Source organism: Salvelinus fontinalis, chromosome 34 (assembly GCF_029448725.1).
Source record: "Salvelinus fontinalis isolate EN_2023a chromosome 34, ASM2944872v1, whole genome shotgun sequence".
In the NCBI taxonomy this organism is placed as follows: Eukaryota; Metazoa; Chordata; class Actinopteri; order Salmoniformes; family Salmonidae; genus Salvelinus; species Salvelinus fontinalis.
The window spans coordinates 36,366,529-36,382,196 of record NC_074698.1 but is presented as its reverse complement, the minus strand read 5'-3'; the positions used below and the strand labels follow the sequence as shown (position 1 = coordinate 36,382,196).

Sequence of the window (15,668 nt, the reverse complement as noted above, 5' to 3'; positions counted from 1 at the left end):
TGGTAAAGAAAGACAAATACATTGATTGAAAGCTATATTTCAACAATATCGCCGGTATCCACGCCCCAACATCTATGTAGCTGGCTAGCTACCTCACTAACCTCTGCTGTTTACATGACACCGCGCCTGCGCAGTAAAGACAGAACGTTGGCAAGAGATACCACATGGTGTCGCTGTTTACAGTCCGGTACGGTCTACAAGCAGTACAGCCACTGATACAATGATTGATACAATGCTACAATATCTTATTGTTACAATTATGCATATTGTAACCAATTATATCAATATTGTAACAGTGATTTCAATCAAAGAGATTGTATAGAATAAAACCCCTCATTGTTGTATTGTAAATTGCATTCCATTAATATATTTTTAAAGAGATAACCCTAAAATATTATGATATTATACCAGGTACAAGGGTTCCCTGTATAATATGTATTACATTTTACCTTATGATAGGCATAGTGATTATTGTCCTCTTGAAGAACCCGGAAGTTAAGAGCCCAGTGTAAAAGGCTGGCCAGCTAGTGACGTAAAAACGCCTCCGCGAGTGACTCAAGCGGAGGAAAGAGGTGAACAAGATTAGTAGGGATTCACGGCATCAACAACGCTGTAGTATATAAAGGAATATCAAAATGGGTAACACCGATTCTAAACTGAACTTCAGGAAAGCAGTGATACAGCTGACAACCAAAACACAGGTTGGGTACCTTTGAAATATTTATTATAGGCCAACGCTGAGAAATAGGAAAATATTTGAGTATGAATAGCGACCACAGAAAGAGCGCAATAGCTGGTTGTATATCACTAGGAAGGATAAGGGCTCTATAGGAAAACAAAAGATACAGGCTGCATATAGACCGTCGATGTTCAATGCATAGGTCTATATTGAGATATTTGTTTAAAACAAATATTCTCTCGCACGTCATGAAATTCTTGGCGTATTTGATCATGCGTTTTGTTAGGTTATAATCAAATCCCCCGCGATGATAGCAGTGACACGCTACTGTTTTAAATCCCTCATATGCCTTATTCTGTCCTATTGTTATTTTGGGGTGTTTCTATTTTGCATTAGGTTTCTGCATTAAATGAAAAGTGTGCTCATAAACCTATAGCATACCCAAACACCCCCTTTTCGCTGTTTAATAGACAGTGTCTATTCACTGTCTGCATGATCATAACTCCCTTCTGCAGGCCTTATCATCGGTGACATGAGAAACAGGCAGCACAGTTTTTAGCCAAGTAGAGTACTTGTTGTTTAAGATGTTACATTTTATATTTGGATTCTTATAGATCACCGATAACACATATCTTATTCGATGGTCAAATGACGTAGGCGTCCTTTCTCCCACCGCCCACAGATGTGGCAGGTGTACTGTTATGTGCAGAGATTAGAGCAGCTCATATTTCCTGTTGTTGTATAGACTAACAGCAATTAGGAAGAGATAGGTTGTTATGTTGCCCCATCTGCTAACTTGTGTTGACATGAAACCTAGTCATTAGAATGAGGTGACATTATTCTCATGATATATTTATTTCTATTATTCTAGCCCTCTTTATGTCATAGTATCCTTATTGATCTATTTGTTGATAGTTTATGCATTTGTTGTGTGATTTTGATATTCATTACATTACATTACCCTCTTGCTTTCTATGACACTGTTATACATGCTGTTTTTACACCCAATGTAATAGGTTATCATTAGTCAGATTGGAGCAAGCCTAGACGAGCCCAATGGGTGGTGGGAAATGTAGTCTAAAAGCAGATACATGCATTTTCCACAGCCAGTGGAGGCCACAGACGATGCCTTCTGGGACCAGTTCTGGGCTGACACTGCCACCACTGTGCAGGATGTTTTTGCCCTGGTGCCAGCCGCAGAGATCCGAGCTGTTCGGGAGGAGTCCCCCTCCAATCTGGCAACCCTCTGCTATAAGGTAGAAGGATGAATGATGATGAGGATGTTATGGAAGTGGAACTGCACTGGGCTGCAGCAGATGAACCAGAAAGGTTTCTCAGACACAGATTAAGCCTATACTCATGGACTAAAAAGCTCTTTCAATAGAGATTCTCCATTGAGAATGTTTTTTAGAACTGGACTAGGCTTAATCTGTCTGAGAAACCTACAAAACATATTCAGATACGACTAAACACATTTATTTTAGGTACTGGATGCAAGCTGTACTAACATCAAGTGCATTCCACAGAGATATTGTTATGAAACTTTGCAGCTTTTATTGAGTAGCTGTCTGACTGGCAGAGGCGTCTGTCAGTGAGTCAGTGCCCGCTGCTCTTGGATGCAGGAAAGAAGCAAGGCGTCCTCCCTTCCCGTCTCCGACTCGCTGCTTCCTTTATAAACTGCCTATCAGAAACAAAACAGACCTACTGTTGGTGCTGGGGGCTCTAATGGAACAGGACAGACTGTTGGTGCTGGGGGGCTCTAATGGAACAGGACAGACTGTTGGTGCTGGGGGCTCTAATGGAACAGGACAGACTGTTGGTGCTGGGGGGCTCTAATGGAACAGGACAGACTGTTGGTGCTGGGGGGCTCTAATGGAACAGGACAGACTGTTGGTGCTGGGGGGCTCTAATGGAACAGGACAGACTGTTGGTGCTGGGGGGCTCTAATGGAACAGGACAGACTGTTGAGGCTGGGGGTTCTCTAATGGAACAGGACAGACTGTTGAGGCTGGGGGGCTCTAATGGAACAGGACAGACTGTTGGTGCTGGGGGGGTTCTCTAATGGAAGAGGTCAGACTGTTGGTACTGGGGGGCTCTAATGGAACAGGACAGACTGTTGGGACTGGGGGCTCTAATGGAACAGGACAGACTGTTTGGACTGGGGGGCTCTAATAGAACAGGACAGACTGTTTGGACTGGGGGCTCTAATGGAACAGGACAGACTGTTTGGACTGGGGGCTCTAATGGAACAGGACAGACTGTTTGGACTGGGGGGCTCTAATGGAACAGGACAGGCTGTTGGTGCTGGGGGGCTCTAATGGAACAGGACAGGCTGTTGGTACTGGGGGGCTCTAATGGAACAGGACAGACTGTTGGTGCTGGGGGGGCTCTAATGGAACAGGACAGACTGTTGGGACTGGGGGCTCTAATGGAACAGGACAGACTGTTTGGACTGGGGGGCTCTAATGGAACAGGACAGACTGTTGGGACTGGGGGGCTCTAATGGAACAGGACAGACTGTTGAGACTGGGGGCTCTAATGGAACAGGACAGACTGTTGGGACTGGGGGCTCTAATGGAACAGGACAGACTGTTGGTGCTGGGGGGCTCTAATGGAACAGGACAGACTGTTGGTGCTGGGGGGCTCTAATGGAACAGGACAGACTGTTGGTGCTGGGGGGCTCTAATGGAACAGGACAGACTGTTCGGGCTGGGGGGCTCTAATGGAACAGGACAGACTGTTGGTGCTGGGGGGCTCTAATGGAACAGGACAGACTGTTGGTGCTGGGGGGCTCTAATGGAACAGGACAGACTGTTGGGACTGGGGGGCTCTAATGGAACAGGACAGACTGTTGGTGCTGGGGGGCTCTAATGGAACAGGACAGGCTGTTGGGACTGGGGGGCTCTAATAGAACAGGACAGACTGTTGGTGCTGGGGGGCTCTAATGGAACAGGACAGACTGTTGGTGCTGGGGGGCTCTAATGGAACAGGACAGACTGTTGGTGCTGGGGGCTCTAATGGAACAGGACAGACTGTTGGGACTGGGGGGCTCTAATGGAACAGGACAGACTGTTGGTGCTGGGGGGCTCTAATGGAACAGGACAGACTGTTGGGACTGGGGGGCTCTAATGGAACAGGACAGACTGTTGGTGCTGGGGGGCTCTAATGGAACAGGACAGACTGTTGGGACTGGGGGGCTCTAATGGAACAGGACAGACTGTTGGGACTGGGGGGGCTCTAATGGAACAGGACAGACTGTTGGGACTGGGGGGCTCTAATGGAACAGGACAGACTGTTGGTGCTGGGGGGTTCTCTAATGGAACAGGACAGACTGTTGGTGCTGGGGGGCTCTAATGGAACAGGACAGACTGTTGGTGCTGGGGGGCTCTAATGGAACAGGACAGACTGTTGGTGCTGGGGGCTCTAATGGAACAGGACAGTCTGTTGGTGCTGGGGGGCTCTAATGGAACAGGACAGACTGTTGGGACTGGGGGCTCTAATGGAACAGGACAGACTGTTGGTGCTGGGGGGCTCTAATGGAACAGGACAGACTGTTGGTGCTGGGGGGCTCTAATGGAACAGGACAGACTGTTGGTGCTGGGGGGCTCTAATGGAACAGGACAGACTGTTCGGGCTGGGGGGCTCTAATGGAACAGGACAGACTGTTGGTGCTGGGGGGCTCTAATGGAACAGGACAGACTGTTGGTGCTGGGGGGCTCTAATGGAACAGGACAGACTGTTGGGACTGGGGGGCTCTAATGGAACAGGACAGACTGTTGGTGCTGGGGGGCTCTAATGGAACAGGACAGGCTGTTGGGACTGGGGGGCTCTAATAGAACAGGACAGACTGTTGGTGCTGGGGGGCTCTAATGGAACAGGACAGACTGTTGGTGCTGGGGGGCTCTAATGGAACAGGACAGACTGTTGGTGCTGGGGGCTCTAATGGAACAGGACAGACTGTTGGGACTGGGGGGCTCTAATGGAACAGGACAGACTGTTGGTGCTGGGGGGCTCTAATGGAACAGGACAGACTGTTGGGACTGGGGGGCTCTAATGGAACAGGACAGACTGTTGGTGCTGGGGGGCTCTAATGGAACAGGACAGACTGTTGGGACTGGGGGGCTCTAATGGAACAGGACAGACTGTTGGGACTGGGGGGGCTCTAATGGAACAGGACAGACTGTTGGGACTGGGGGGCTCTAATGGAACAGGACAGACTGTTGGTGCTGGGGGGTTCTCTAATGGAACAGGACAGACTGTTGGTGCTGGGGGGCTCTAATGGAACAGGACAGACTGTTGGTGCTGGGGGGCTCTAATGGAACAGGACAGACTGTTGGTGCTGGGGGCTCTAATGGAACAGGACAGTCTGTTGGTGCTGGGGGGCTCTAATGGAACAGGACAGACTGTTGGGACTGGGGGGCTCTAATGGAACAGGACAGACTGTTGGGACTGGGGGGCTCTAATGGAACAGGACAGACTGTTGGGACTGGGGGGGGGGCTCTAATGGAACAGGACAGACTGTTGGGACTGGGGGGCTCTAATGGAACAGGACAGACTGTTGGGACTGGGGGGGGGGGCTCTAATGGAACAGGACAGACTGTTGGGACTGGGGGGCTCTAATGGAACAGGACAGACTGTTGGTGCTGGGGGGCTCTAATGGAACAGGACAGACTGTTGGTGCTGGGGGGCTCTAATGGAACAGGACAGACTGTTGGGACTGGGGGTTCTCTAATGGAACAGGACAGACTGTTGGGACTGGGGGGCTCTAATGGAACAGGACAGACTGTTGGTGCTGGGGGGCTCTAATGGAACAGGACAGACTGTTGGGACTGGGGGCTCTAATGGAACAGGACAGACTGTTGGTGCTGGGGGTCTCTAATGGAACAGGACAGACTGTTGGGACTGGGGGGCTCTAATGGAACAGGACAGAATGTTGGTGCTGGGGGGCTCTAATGGAACAGGACAGACTGTTGGGACTGGGGGGCTCTAATGGAACAGGACAGACTGTTGGGACTGGGGGGCTCTAATGGAACAGGACAGACTGTTGGTGCTGGGGGGCTCTCTAATGGAACAGGACAGACTGTTGGTGCTGGGGGGCTCTAATGGAACAGGACAGACTGTTGGGACTGGAGGGCTCTAATGGAACAGGACAGACTGTTGGTGCTGGGGGGCTCTAATGGAACAGGACAGACTGTTGGGACTGGGGGGCTCTAATGGAACAGGACAGACTGTTGGGACTGGGGGGCTCTCTAATGGAACAGGACAGACTGTTGGTGCTGGGGGGCTCTCTAATGGAACAGGACAGACTGTTGGGACTGGGGGTTCTCTAATGGAACAGGACAGACTGTTGGTGCTGGGGGGCTCTAATGGAACAGTACAGACTGTTGAGGCTGGGGGGCTCTAATGGAACAGTACAGACTGTTGAGGCTGGGGGGCTCTAATGGAACAGGACAGACTGTTGGTGTTGGGGGGCTCTAATGGAACAGTACAGACTGTTGGGACTGGGGGGCTCTAATGGAACAGGACAGACTGTTGGGACTGGGGGGCTCTAATGGAACAGTACAGACTGTTGGGACTGGGGGGCTCTAATGGAACAGTACAGACTGTTGGGACTGGGGGGCTCTAATGGAACAGGACAGACTGTTGGTGCTGGGGGGCTCTAATGGAACAGGACAGACTGTTGGTGCTGGGGGGCTCTAATGGAACAGTACAGACTGTTGGGACTGGGGGGCTCTAATGGAACAGGACAGACTGTTGAGGCTGGGGGTTCTCTAATGGAACAGGACAGACTGTTGGTGCTGGGGGCTCTAATGGAACAGTACAGACTGTTGGGACTGGGGGGCTCTAATGGAACAGGACAGACTGTTGAGGCTGGGGGTTCTCTAATGGAACAGGACAGACTGTTGGTGCTGGGGGGCTCTAATGGAACAGTACAGACTGTTGGGACTGGGGGGCTCTAATGGAACAGGACAGACTGTTGAGGCTGGGGGTTCTCTAATGGAACAGGACAGACTGTTGGTGCTGGGGGGCTCTAATGGAACAGTACAGACTGTTGAGGCTGGGGGGCTCTAATGGAACAGGACAGACTGTTGGTGCTGGGGGGCTCTCTAATGGAACAGGACAGACTGTTGGTGCTGGGGGGCTCTCTAATGGAACAGGACAGACTGTTGGGACTGGGGGTTCTCTAATGGAACAGGACAGACTGTTGGGACTGGGGGTTCTCTAATGGAACAGGACAGACTGTTGGTGCTGGGGGGCTCTAATGGAACAGGACAGACTGTTGAGGCTGGGGGGCTCTAATGGAACAGGACAGACTGTTGGTGCTGGGGGCTCTAATGGAACAGGACAGACTGTTGGTGCTGGGGGGCTCTAATGGAACAGGACAGACTGTTGGTGCTGGGGGCTCTAATGGAACAGGACAGACTGTTGGTGCTGGGGGCTCTAATGGAACAGGACAGACTGTTGGTGCTGGGGGCTCTAATGGAACAGGACAGACTGTTGGTGCTGGGGGCTCTAATGGAACAGGACAGACTGTTGGTGCTGGGGGCTCTAATGGAACAGGACAGACTGTTGGTGCTGGGGGCTCTAATGGAACAGGACAGACTGTTGGTGCTGGGGGGCTCTAATGGAACAGGACAGACTGTTGAGGCTGGGGGGCTCTAATGGAACAGGACAGACTGTTGGTGCTGGGGGGCTCTAATGGAACAGGACAGACTGTTGGTGCTGGGGGCTCTAATGGAACAGGACAGACTGTTGGTGCTGGGGGCTCTAATGGAACAGGACAGACTGTTGGTGCTGGGGGGGCTCTAATGGAACAGGACAGACTGTTGGTGCTGGGGGGCTCTAATGGAACAGGACAGACTGTTGGTGCTGGGGGGCTCTAATGGAACAGGACAGACTGTTGAGGCTGGGGGGCTCTAATGGAACAGGACAGACTGTTGGTGCTGGGGGCTCTAATGGAACAGGACAGACTCTTGGTGCTGGGGGCTCTAATGGAACAGGACAGACTGTTGAGGCTGGGGGGCTCTAATGGAACAGGACAGACTGTTGGTGCTGGGGGCTCTAATGGAACAGGACAGACTGTTGGTGCTGGGGGCTCTAATGGAACAGGACAGACTGTTGGTGCTGGGGGCTCTAATGGAACAGGACAGACTGTTGGTGCTGGGGGCTCTAATGGAACAGGACAGACTGTTGGTGCTGGGGGGGCTCTAATGGAACAGGACAGACTGTTGGTGCTGGGGGGCTCTAATGGAACAGGACAGACTGTTGGTGCTGGGGGGCTCTAATGGAACAGGACAGACTGTTGAGGCTGGGGGGCTCTAATGGAACAGGACAGACTGTTGGTGCTGGGGGCTCTAATGGAACAGGACAGACTCTTGGTGCTGGGGGCTCTAATGGAACAGGACAGACTGTTGAGGCTGGGGGGCTCTAATGGAACAGGACAGACTGTTGGTGCTGGGGGCTCTAATGGAACAGGACAGACTGTTGGTGCTGGGGGGCTCTAATGGAACAGGACAGACTGTTGGTGCTGGGGGGGCTTTCTTTCAAAATAAGCCATAATCACTGTCAATCGTGATGTCTTCACGTTTTACAGGTGACACATCCAAATTGTATCTGCATGCCGATCACTTGATCTCAGTCAGTTTCATGGGAACATTTAGATCTTCTTGAAAGACTGTGAGTGAATTAAAAGACATGATGTTAACAAACTCCACTAAACAACAATAGAAACACAACATGTAAAGTGTTGGTCCCATGTTTCATGACCTGAAATAAAAGATCCCAGAAATATTTTCCATACGCAGAAAAAAAACTATTTCTCTCAAATTTTGAGCACAAATTTGTTTATATCCTGTCAGTGAGCATTTCTCCTTTGCCATGATAATCCATCCACCTGACAGGTGTGGCATATCAAGAAGCTGATTAAACAGCATGATCATTGTGCTGGGGACAATAAAAGGCCATATTAAAATGTGCAGTTGTGTCACACAACACAATGCCACAGATGAGTTTGTTCTAGATGTTTCATTGCCTTACTGGCAACGTTCTTATCTCTTGCTCGCTAGCTAGCCAACTACGGCTAACTTATAGTCGCGTCAAACACTGCAGCCAGAATAACAGCAAAGTAGCTGGTTTTGCATTTGTTTAAGCGGTTTTCTAGTGACATTTATTTGGATACAGCCACAACAATAAGTTAATGTGGTGCGGTTTCGCCTGGCATAGAAAATGTGCTCTCTGGTCAGGACACTGTTGTTCAGAGGAGCCAACAACACAATCACTTCAAACTGAAGCTGGAAAGACAGAAAACTAGCTGCACTTCATTTCGTTTGACCTGTTTTCAATTGACATTTCTCTGTATATATCTATAAAAATGATGCTGATTCCTGATTTTGACTGGCTGAGAAACGTTGCCTGTCTGTCTCGTCCCGACTCCCAACACGTTCATTACAGTGGGACCGCTGGAGATTTGAATATTGAAACAAGGTTTCAGATGTGGGAGAGACAACAAGGTTTCTACAAATCTCCTGTTGAAAACTACATGTTAGTCATAAAGAAATGTGAGATAATGTCTAGATGCTTTTTAGAATGGAGATCAAGTTGATAAATTGCTTGGCTGATGAGACAGTGGATTGCGCAGTCAGATGGAACAGAGTAAATAGGCATTTTAACGTCATAGATTTAGCCGGTGGTAACTTGTGGAATAGACACCGGCTGGAATGCGGTTTTAACCAATCAGCATTCAGGATTAGACCCACCCGCTGTATAATGTCTGTGTTCTGTAACATCATGGCAGTGTTCTGTAACATCATGGTAGTGTTCTGTAACATCATGTATGTGTTCTGTTACATCATGGCAGTGTTCTGTAACATCATGGTAGTGTTCTGTAACATCATGGTAGTGTTCTGTAACATCATGTATGTGTTCTGTTACATCATGGTAGTGTTCTGTAACATCATGGCAGTGTTCTGTAACATCATGGTAGTGTTCTGTAACATCATGGCAGTGTTCTGTAACATCATGGTAGTGTTCTGTAACATCATGTATGTGTTCTGTTACATCATGGCAGTGTTCTGTAACATCATGTATGTGTTCTGTTACATCATGGCAGTGTTCTGTAACATCATGGTAGTGTTCTGTAACATCATGGCAGTGTTCTGTAACATCATGTCTGTGTTCTGTAACATCATGTCTGTGTTCTGTAACATCATGGTAGTGTTCTGTAACATCATGGTAGTGTTCTGTAACATCATGGTAGTGTTCTGTAACATCATGGCAGTGTTCTGTAACATCATGGTAGTGTTCTGTAACATCATGGTAGTGTTCTGTAACATCATGTATGTGTTCTGTAACATCATGTCTGTGTTCTGTAACATCATGTATGTGTTCTGTAACATCATGTATGTGTTCTGTAACATCATGGTAGTGTTCTGTAACATCATGGTAGTGTTCTGTAACATCATGGTAGTGTTCTGTAACATCATGGTAGTGTTCTGTAACATCATGTATGTGTTCTGTTACATCATGGTAGTGTTCTGTAACATCATGTATGTGTTCTGTTACATCATGGCTGTGTTCTGTAACATCATGTATGTGTTCTGTTACATCATGGCAGTGTTCTGTAACATCATGGTAGTGTTCTGTAACATCATGTATGTGTTCTGTTACATCATGGCAGTGTTCTGTAACATCATGGCTGTGTTCTGTAACATCATGTACAGTGGGGAGAACAAGTATTTGATACACTGCCGATTTTGCAGGTTTTCCTACTTACAAAGCATGTAGAGGTCTGTCATTTTTATCATAGGTACACTTCAACTGTGAGAGACGGAATCTAAAACAAAAATCCAGAAAATCACATTGTATGATTTTTAAGTAATTAATTTGCATTTTATTGCATGACATAAGTATTTGATCACCTACCAACCAGTAAGAATTCCGGCTCTCACAGACCTGTTAGTTTTTCTTTAAGAAGCCCTCCTGTTCTCCACTCATTACCTGTATTAACTGCACCTGTTTGAACTCGTTACCTGTATAAAAGACACCTGTCCACACACTCAATCAAACAGACTCCAACCTCTCCACAATGGCCAAGACCAGAGAGCTGTGTAAGGACATCAGGTATAAATTGTAGACCTGTACAAGGCTGGGATGGGCTACAGGACAATAGCCAAGCAGCTTGGTGAGAAGGCAACAACTGTTGGCACAATTATTAGAAAATGGAAGAAGTTCAAGATGACGGTCAATCACCCTCGGTCTGGGGCTCCATGCAAGATCTCACCTCGTGGGGCATCAATGATCATGAGGAATGTGAGGGATCAGCCCAGAACTACACGGCAGGACCTGGTCAATGACCTGAAGAGAGCTGGGACCACAGTCTCAAAGAAAACCATTAGTAACACACTACGCCGTCATGGATTAAAATCCTGCAGCGCACGCAAGGTCCCCCTGCTCAAGCCAGCACATGTCCAGGCCCGTCTGAAGTTTGCCAATGACCATCTGGATGATCCAGAGGAGGAATGGGAGAAGGTCATGTGGTCTGATGAGACAAAAATAGAGCTTTTTGCTCTAAACTCCACTCGCCGTGTTTGGAGGAATAGAAGGATGAGTACAACCCCAAGAACACCATCCCAACCGTGAAGCATGGAGGTGGAAACATCATTCTTTGGGGATGCTTTTCTGCAAAGGGGACAGGACGACTGCACCGTATTGAAGGGAGGATGGATGGGGCCATGTATCGCGAGATCTTGACCAACAACCTCCTTCCCTCAGTAAGAGCATTGAAGATGGGTCGTGGCTGGGTCTTCCAGCATGACAACGACCCGAAACACACAGCCAGGGCAACTAAGGAGTGGCTCCGTAAGAAGCATCTCAAGGTCCTGGAGTGGCCTAGCCAGTCTCCAGACCTGAACCCAATAGAAAATCTTTGGAGGGAGCCGAAAGTCCGTATTGCCCAGCGACAGCCCCGAAACCTGAAGGATCTGGAGAAGGTCTGTATGGAGGAGTGGGCCAAAATCCCTGCTGCAGTGTGTGCAAACCTGGTCAAGAACTACAGGAAACGTATGATCTCTGTAATTGCAAACTAAGGTTTCTGTACCAAATATTCAGTTCTGCTTTTCTGATGTATCAAATACTTATGTCATGCAATAAAATGCAAATTAATTAATAAAAAATCATACAATGTGATTTTCTGGATTTTTGTTTTAGATTCCTTCTCTCACAGTTGAAGTGTACCTATGATAAAAATTACAGACCTCTACATGCTTTGTAAGTAGGAAAACCTGCAAAATTGTCAGTGTATCAAATACTTGTTCTCCCCACTGTATGTGTTCTGTTACATCATGGCAGTGTTCTGTAACATCATGGTAGTATTCTGTAACATCATGTATGTGTTCCCGTGTGGCTCAGTTGGTAGAGCATGGCGCTTGCAACGCCAGGGTTGTGGGTTCATTCCCCATGGGGGGACCAGGATGAATATGTATGAACTTTCCAATTTGTAAGTCGCTCTGGATAAGAGCGTCTGCTAAATGACTTAAATGTTAAAATGTTAAAATGTTCTGTTACATCATGGCTGTGTTCTGTAACATCATGGCAGTGTTCTGTAACATCATGTCTGTGTTCTGTAACATATCGTGGTAGTGTTCTGTAACATCATGGCTGTGTTCTGTAACATCATGGTAGTGTTCTGTAACATCATGTCTGTGTTCTGTAACATCATGTCTGTGTTCTGTAACATCATGGCAGTGTTCTGTAACATCATGGTAGTGTTCTGTAACATCACGGCAGTGTTCTGTAACATCATGCCTGTGTTCTGTAACATCATGCCTGTGTTCTGTAACATCATGTCTGTGTTCTGTAACATCATGGCTGTGTTCTGCAACATCATGGTAGTGTTCTGTAACATCATGTCTGTGTTCTGTAACGTCATGGCTGTGTTCTGTAACATCATGTCTGTGTTCTGTAACGTCATGGCTGTGTTCTGTAAGCACAGCATGAAAGAAAACAGAGTGGAACAGAGAGGTACTACCAGAACTAGTCCAATAACAATCACTTGTTTTCCTTGGCAAAATGTGTTGCTATGTTGTGTCCTGATTAACACGAGCCAGACATAGACTTCAACCTGCTGGAGTGAATAGTGGATAGTGTTTTGGAAGGGTTATTTGCTGTAACGAAATAAGTGTTGATTCATTCATTTTTTTATTTGTGCATGTGATGAATTGAATATTAGTATGACTCAGTGTAATGTACTAAACATTGCTGATGTGATTAATGTCATTTCTCTGTGTACTGTATCTGATCATGAGTGACTGTGTTTATGTGCGTGTGTGCATGCGTACATGTCTGTGTCTTTGTGAGTCATTGCCAATATGTATAATGCCCAGGCCATATCTCTCCCCCATGCCATATCTCTCCCCAGGCCATATCTCTCCCCCAGGCCATATCTCTCCCCCAGGCCATATCTCTCCCCCAGGCCATATCTCTCCCCCAGGCCATATCTCTCCCCCAGGCCATATCTCTCCCAGGCCATATCTCTCCCCAGGCCATATCTCTCCCCCAGGCCATATCTCTCCCCCAGGCCATATCTCTCCCCCAGGCCATATCTCTCCCCAGGCCATATCTCTCCCCCAGGCCATATCTCTCCCCCAGGCCATATCTCTCCCCCATGCCATATCTCTCCCCCAGGCCATATCTCTCCCCAGGCCATATCTCTCCCCCAGGCCATATCTCTCCCAGGCCATATCTCTCCCCCAGGCCATATCTCTCCCCCAGGCCATATCTCTCCCCCAGGCCATATCTCTCCCCCAGGCCATATCTCTCCCAGGCCATATCTCTCCCCCAGGCCATATCTCTCCCCCAGGCCATATCTCTCCCCCATGCCATATCTCTCCCCAAGGCCATATCTCTCCCCCAGGCCATATCTCTCCCCCAGGCCATATATCTCCCCCATGCCATATTTATAACACCAAGGCCATCTCTCCCCCAGGCCATATCTCTCCCCCAGGCCATATCTCTCCACCAGGCCATATCTCCCCCAGGCCATATCTCTCCCCCAGGCCATCTCTCCCCCAGGCCATCTCTCCCCCAGGCCATAGCTCTCCCCCAGGCCATCTCTCCCCCAGGCCATATCTCTCCCCCAGGCCATATATCTCCCCCAGGCCATCTCTCCCCCAGGCCGTATTTATAACACCAAGGCCATCTCTCCCCCAGGCTGTAGAGAAGCTGGTGCAGGCAGCAGAGTCAGGATGCCCCTCGGAGAAGGAGAAACAGATCGTTCTGAACTGTAGTCGTATGCTGACCCGCATCCTGCCCTACATCTTTGAGGACCAAGACTGGAGGGGCTTCTTCTGGTCCACGGTGCCTGGTGCAGGAAGAACTGGGGTGAGTGGCTTCTTCTGGTCCACTGTGCCTGGTGCAGGAAGAACTGGGGTGAGTGGCTTCTTCTGGTCCACTGTGCCTGGTGCAGGAAGAACTGGGGTGAGGGACTTCTTCTGGTCCACTGTGCCTGGTGCTGGAAGAACTGGGGTGAGTAGCTTCTTCTGGTCCACTGTGCCTGGTGCTGGAAGAACTGGGGTGAGTGGGTTCTTCTGGTCCACTGTGCCTGGTGCAGGAAGAACTGGGGTGAGTGGGTTCTTCTGGTCCACTGTGCCTGGTGCAGGAAGAACTGGGGTGAGTAGCTTCTTCTGGTCCACTGTGCCTGGTGCAGGAAGAACTGGGGTGAGTAGCTTCTTCTGGTCCACTGTGCCTGGTGCAGGAAGAACTGGGGTGAGTTGCGTCTTCTGGTCCACTGTGCCTGGTGCTGGAAGAACTGGGGTGAGTGGCTTCTTCTGGTCCACTGTGCCTGGTGCTGGAAGAACTGGGGTGAGTTGCTTCTTCTGGTCCACGGTGCCTGGTGCTGGAAGAACTGGGGTGAGTTGCTTCTTCTGGTCCACTGTGCCTGGTGCAGGAAGAACTGGGGTGAGTTGCTTCTTCTGGTCCACTGTGCCTGGTGCAGGAAGAACTAGGGTGAGTTGCTTCTTCTGGTCCACTGTGCCTGGTGCAGGAAGAACTGGGGTGAGTGTAGGGACTTCTTCTGGTCCACTGTGCCTGGTGCTGGAAGAACTGGGGTGAGTGGCTTCTTCTGGTCCACTGTGCCTGGTGCTGGAAGAACTGGGGTGAGTGGCTTCTTCTGGTCCACTGTGCCTGGTGCTGGAAGAACTGGGGTGAGTGTAGGGACTTCTTCTGGTCCACTGTGCCTGGTGCAGGAAGAACTGGGGTGAGTTGCTTCTTCTGGTCCACTGTGCCTGGTGCAGGAAGAACTGGGGTGAGTGTAGGGACTTCTTCTGGTCCACTGTGCCTGGTGCAGGAAGAACTGGGGTGAGTGGCTTCTTCTGGTCCACTGTGCCTGGTGCTGGAAGAACTGGGGTGAGTGTAGGGACTTCTTCTGGTCCACTGTGCCTGGTGCTGGAAGAACTGGGGTGAGTGGCTTCTTCTGGTCCACTGTGCCTGGTGCTGGAAGAACTGGGGTGAGTGTAGGGACTTCTTCTGGTCCACTGTGCCTGGTGCAGGAAGACCTGGGGTGAGTAGCTTCTTCTGGTCCACTGTGCCTGGTGCTGGAAGAACTGGGGTGAGTGTAGGGACTTCTTCTGGTCCACTGTGCCTGGTGCAGGAAGAACTGGGGTGAGTGGCTTCTTCTGGTCCACTGTGCCTGGTGCTGGAAGAACTGGGGTGAGTGTAGGGACTTCTTCTGGTCCACTGTGCCTGGTGCTGGAAGAACTGGGGTGAGTGGCTTCTTCTGGTCCACTGTGCCTGGTGCTGGAAGAACTGGGGTGAGTGTAGGGACTTCTTCTGGTCCACTGTGCCTGGTGCAGGAAGACCTGGGGTGAGTAGCTTCTTCTGGTCCACTGTGCCTGGTGCTGGAAGAACTGGGGTGAGTGTAGGGACTTCTTCTGGTCCACTGTGCCTGGTGCTGGAAGAACTGGGGTGAGTGGCTTCTTCTGGTCCACTGTGCCTG

The 15,668-nt window shown here is 49.4% G+C and overlaps 1 protein-coding gene across 1 annotated transcript in view; it reads left to right on the top strand.

The window, feature by feature from the left end:
• Positions 1 to 534: 534 nt before the first annotated feature.
• Positions 535 to 15,668, top strand: part of LOC129833983 (protein HID1-like) — a 55,625-nt gene continuing 40,491 nt past the window's right edge. Inside the window, exons 1-3 of the mRNA XM_055898801.1 lie at positions 535 to 701; positions 1,786 to 1,935; positions 13,886 to 14,056. Coding sequence (XP_055754776.1) covers positions 636 to 701; positions 1,786 to 1,935; positions 13,886 to 14,056 — 387 coding nt within the window. The 5' untranslated portion in view covers positions 535 to 635. The remainder of the gene's footprint in view (positions 702 to 1,785; positions 1,936 to 13,885; positions 14,057 to 15,668) is intronic.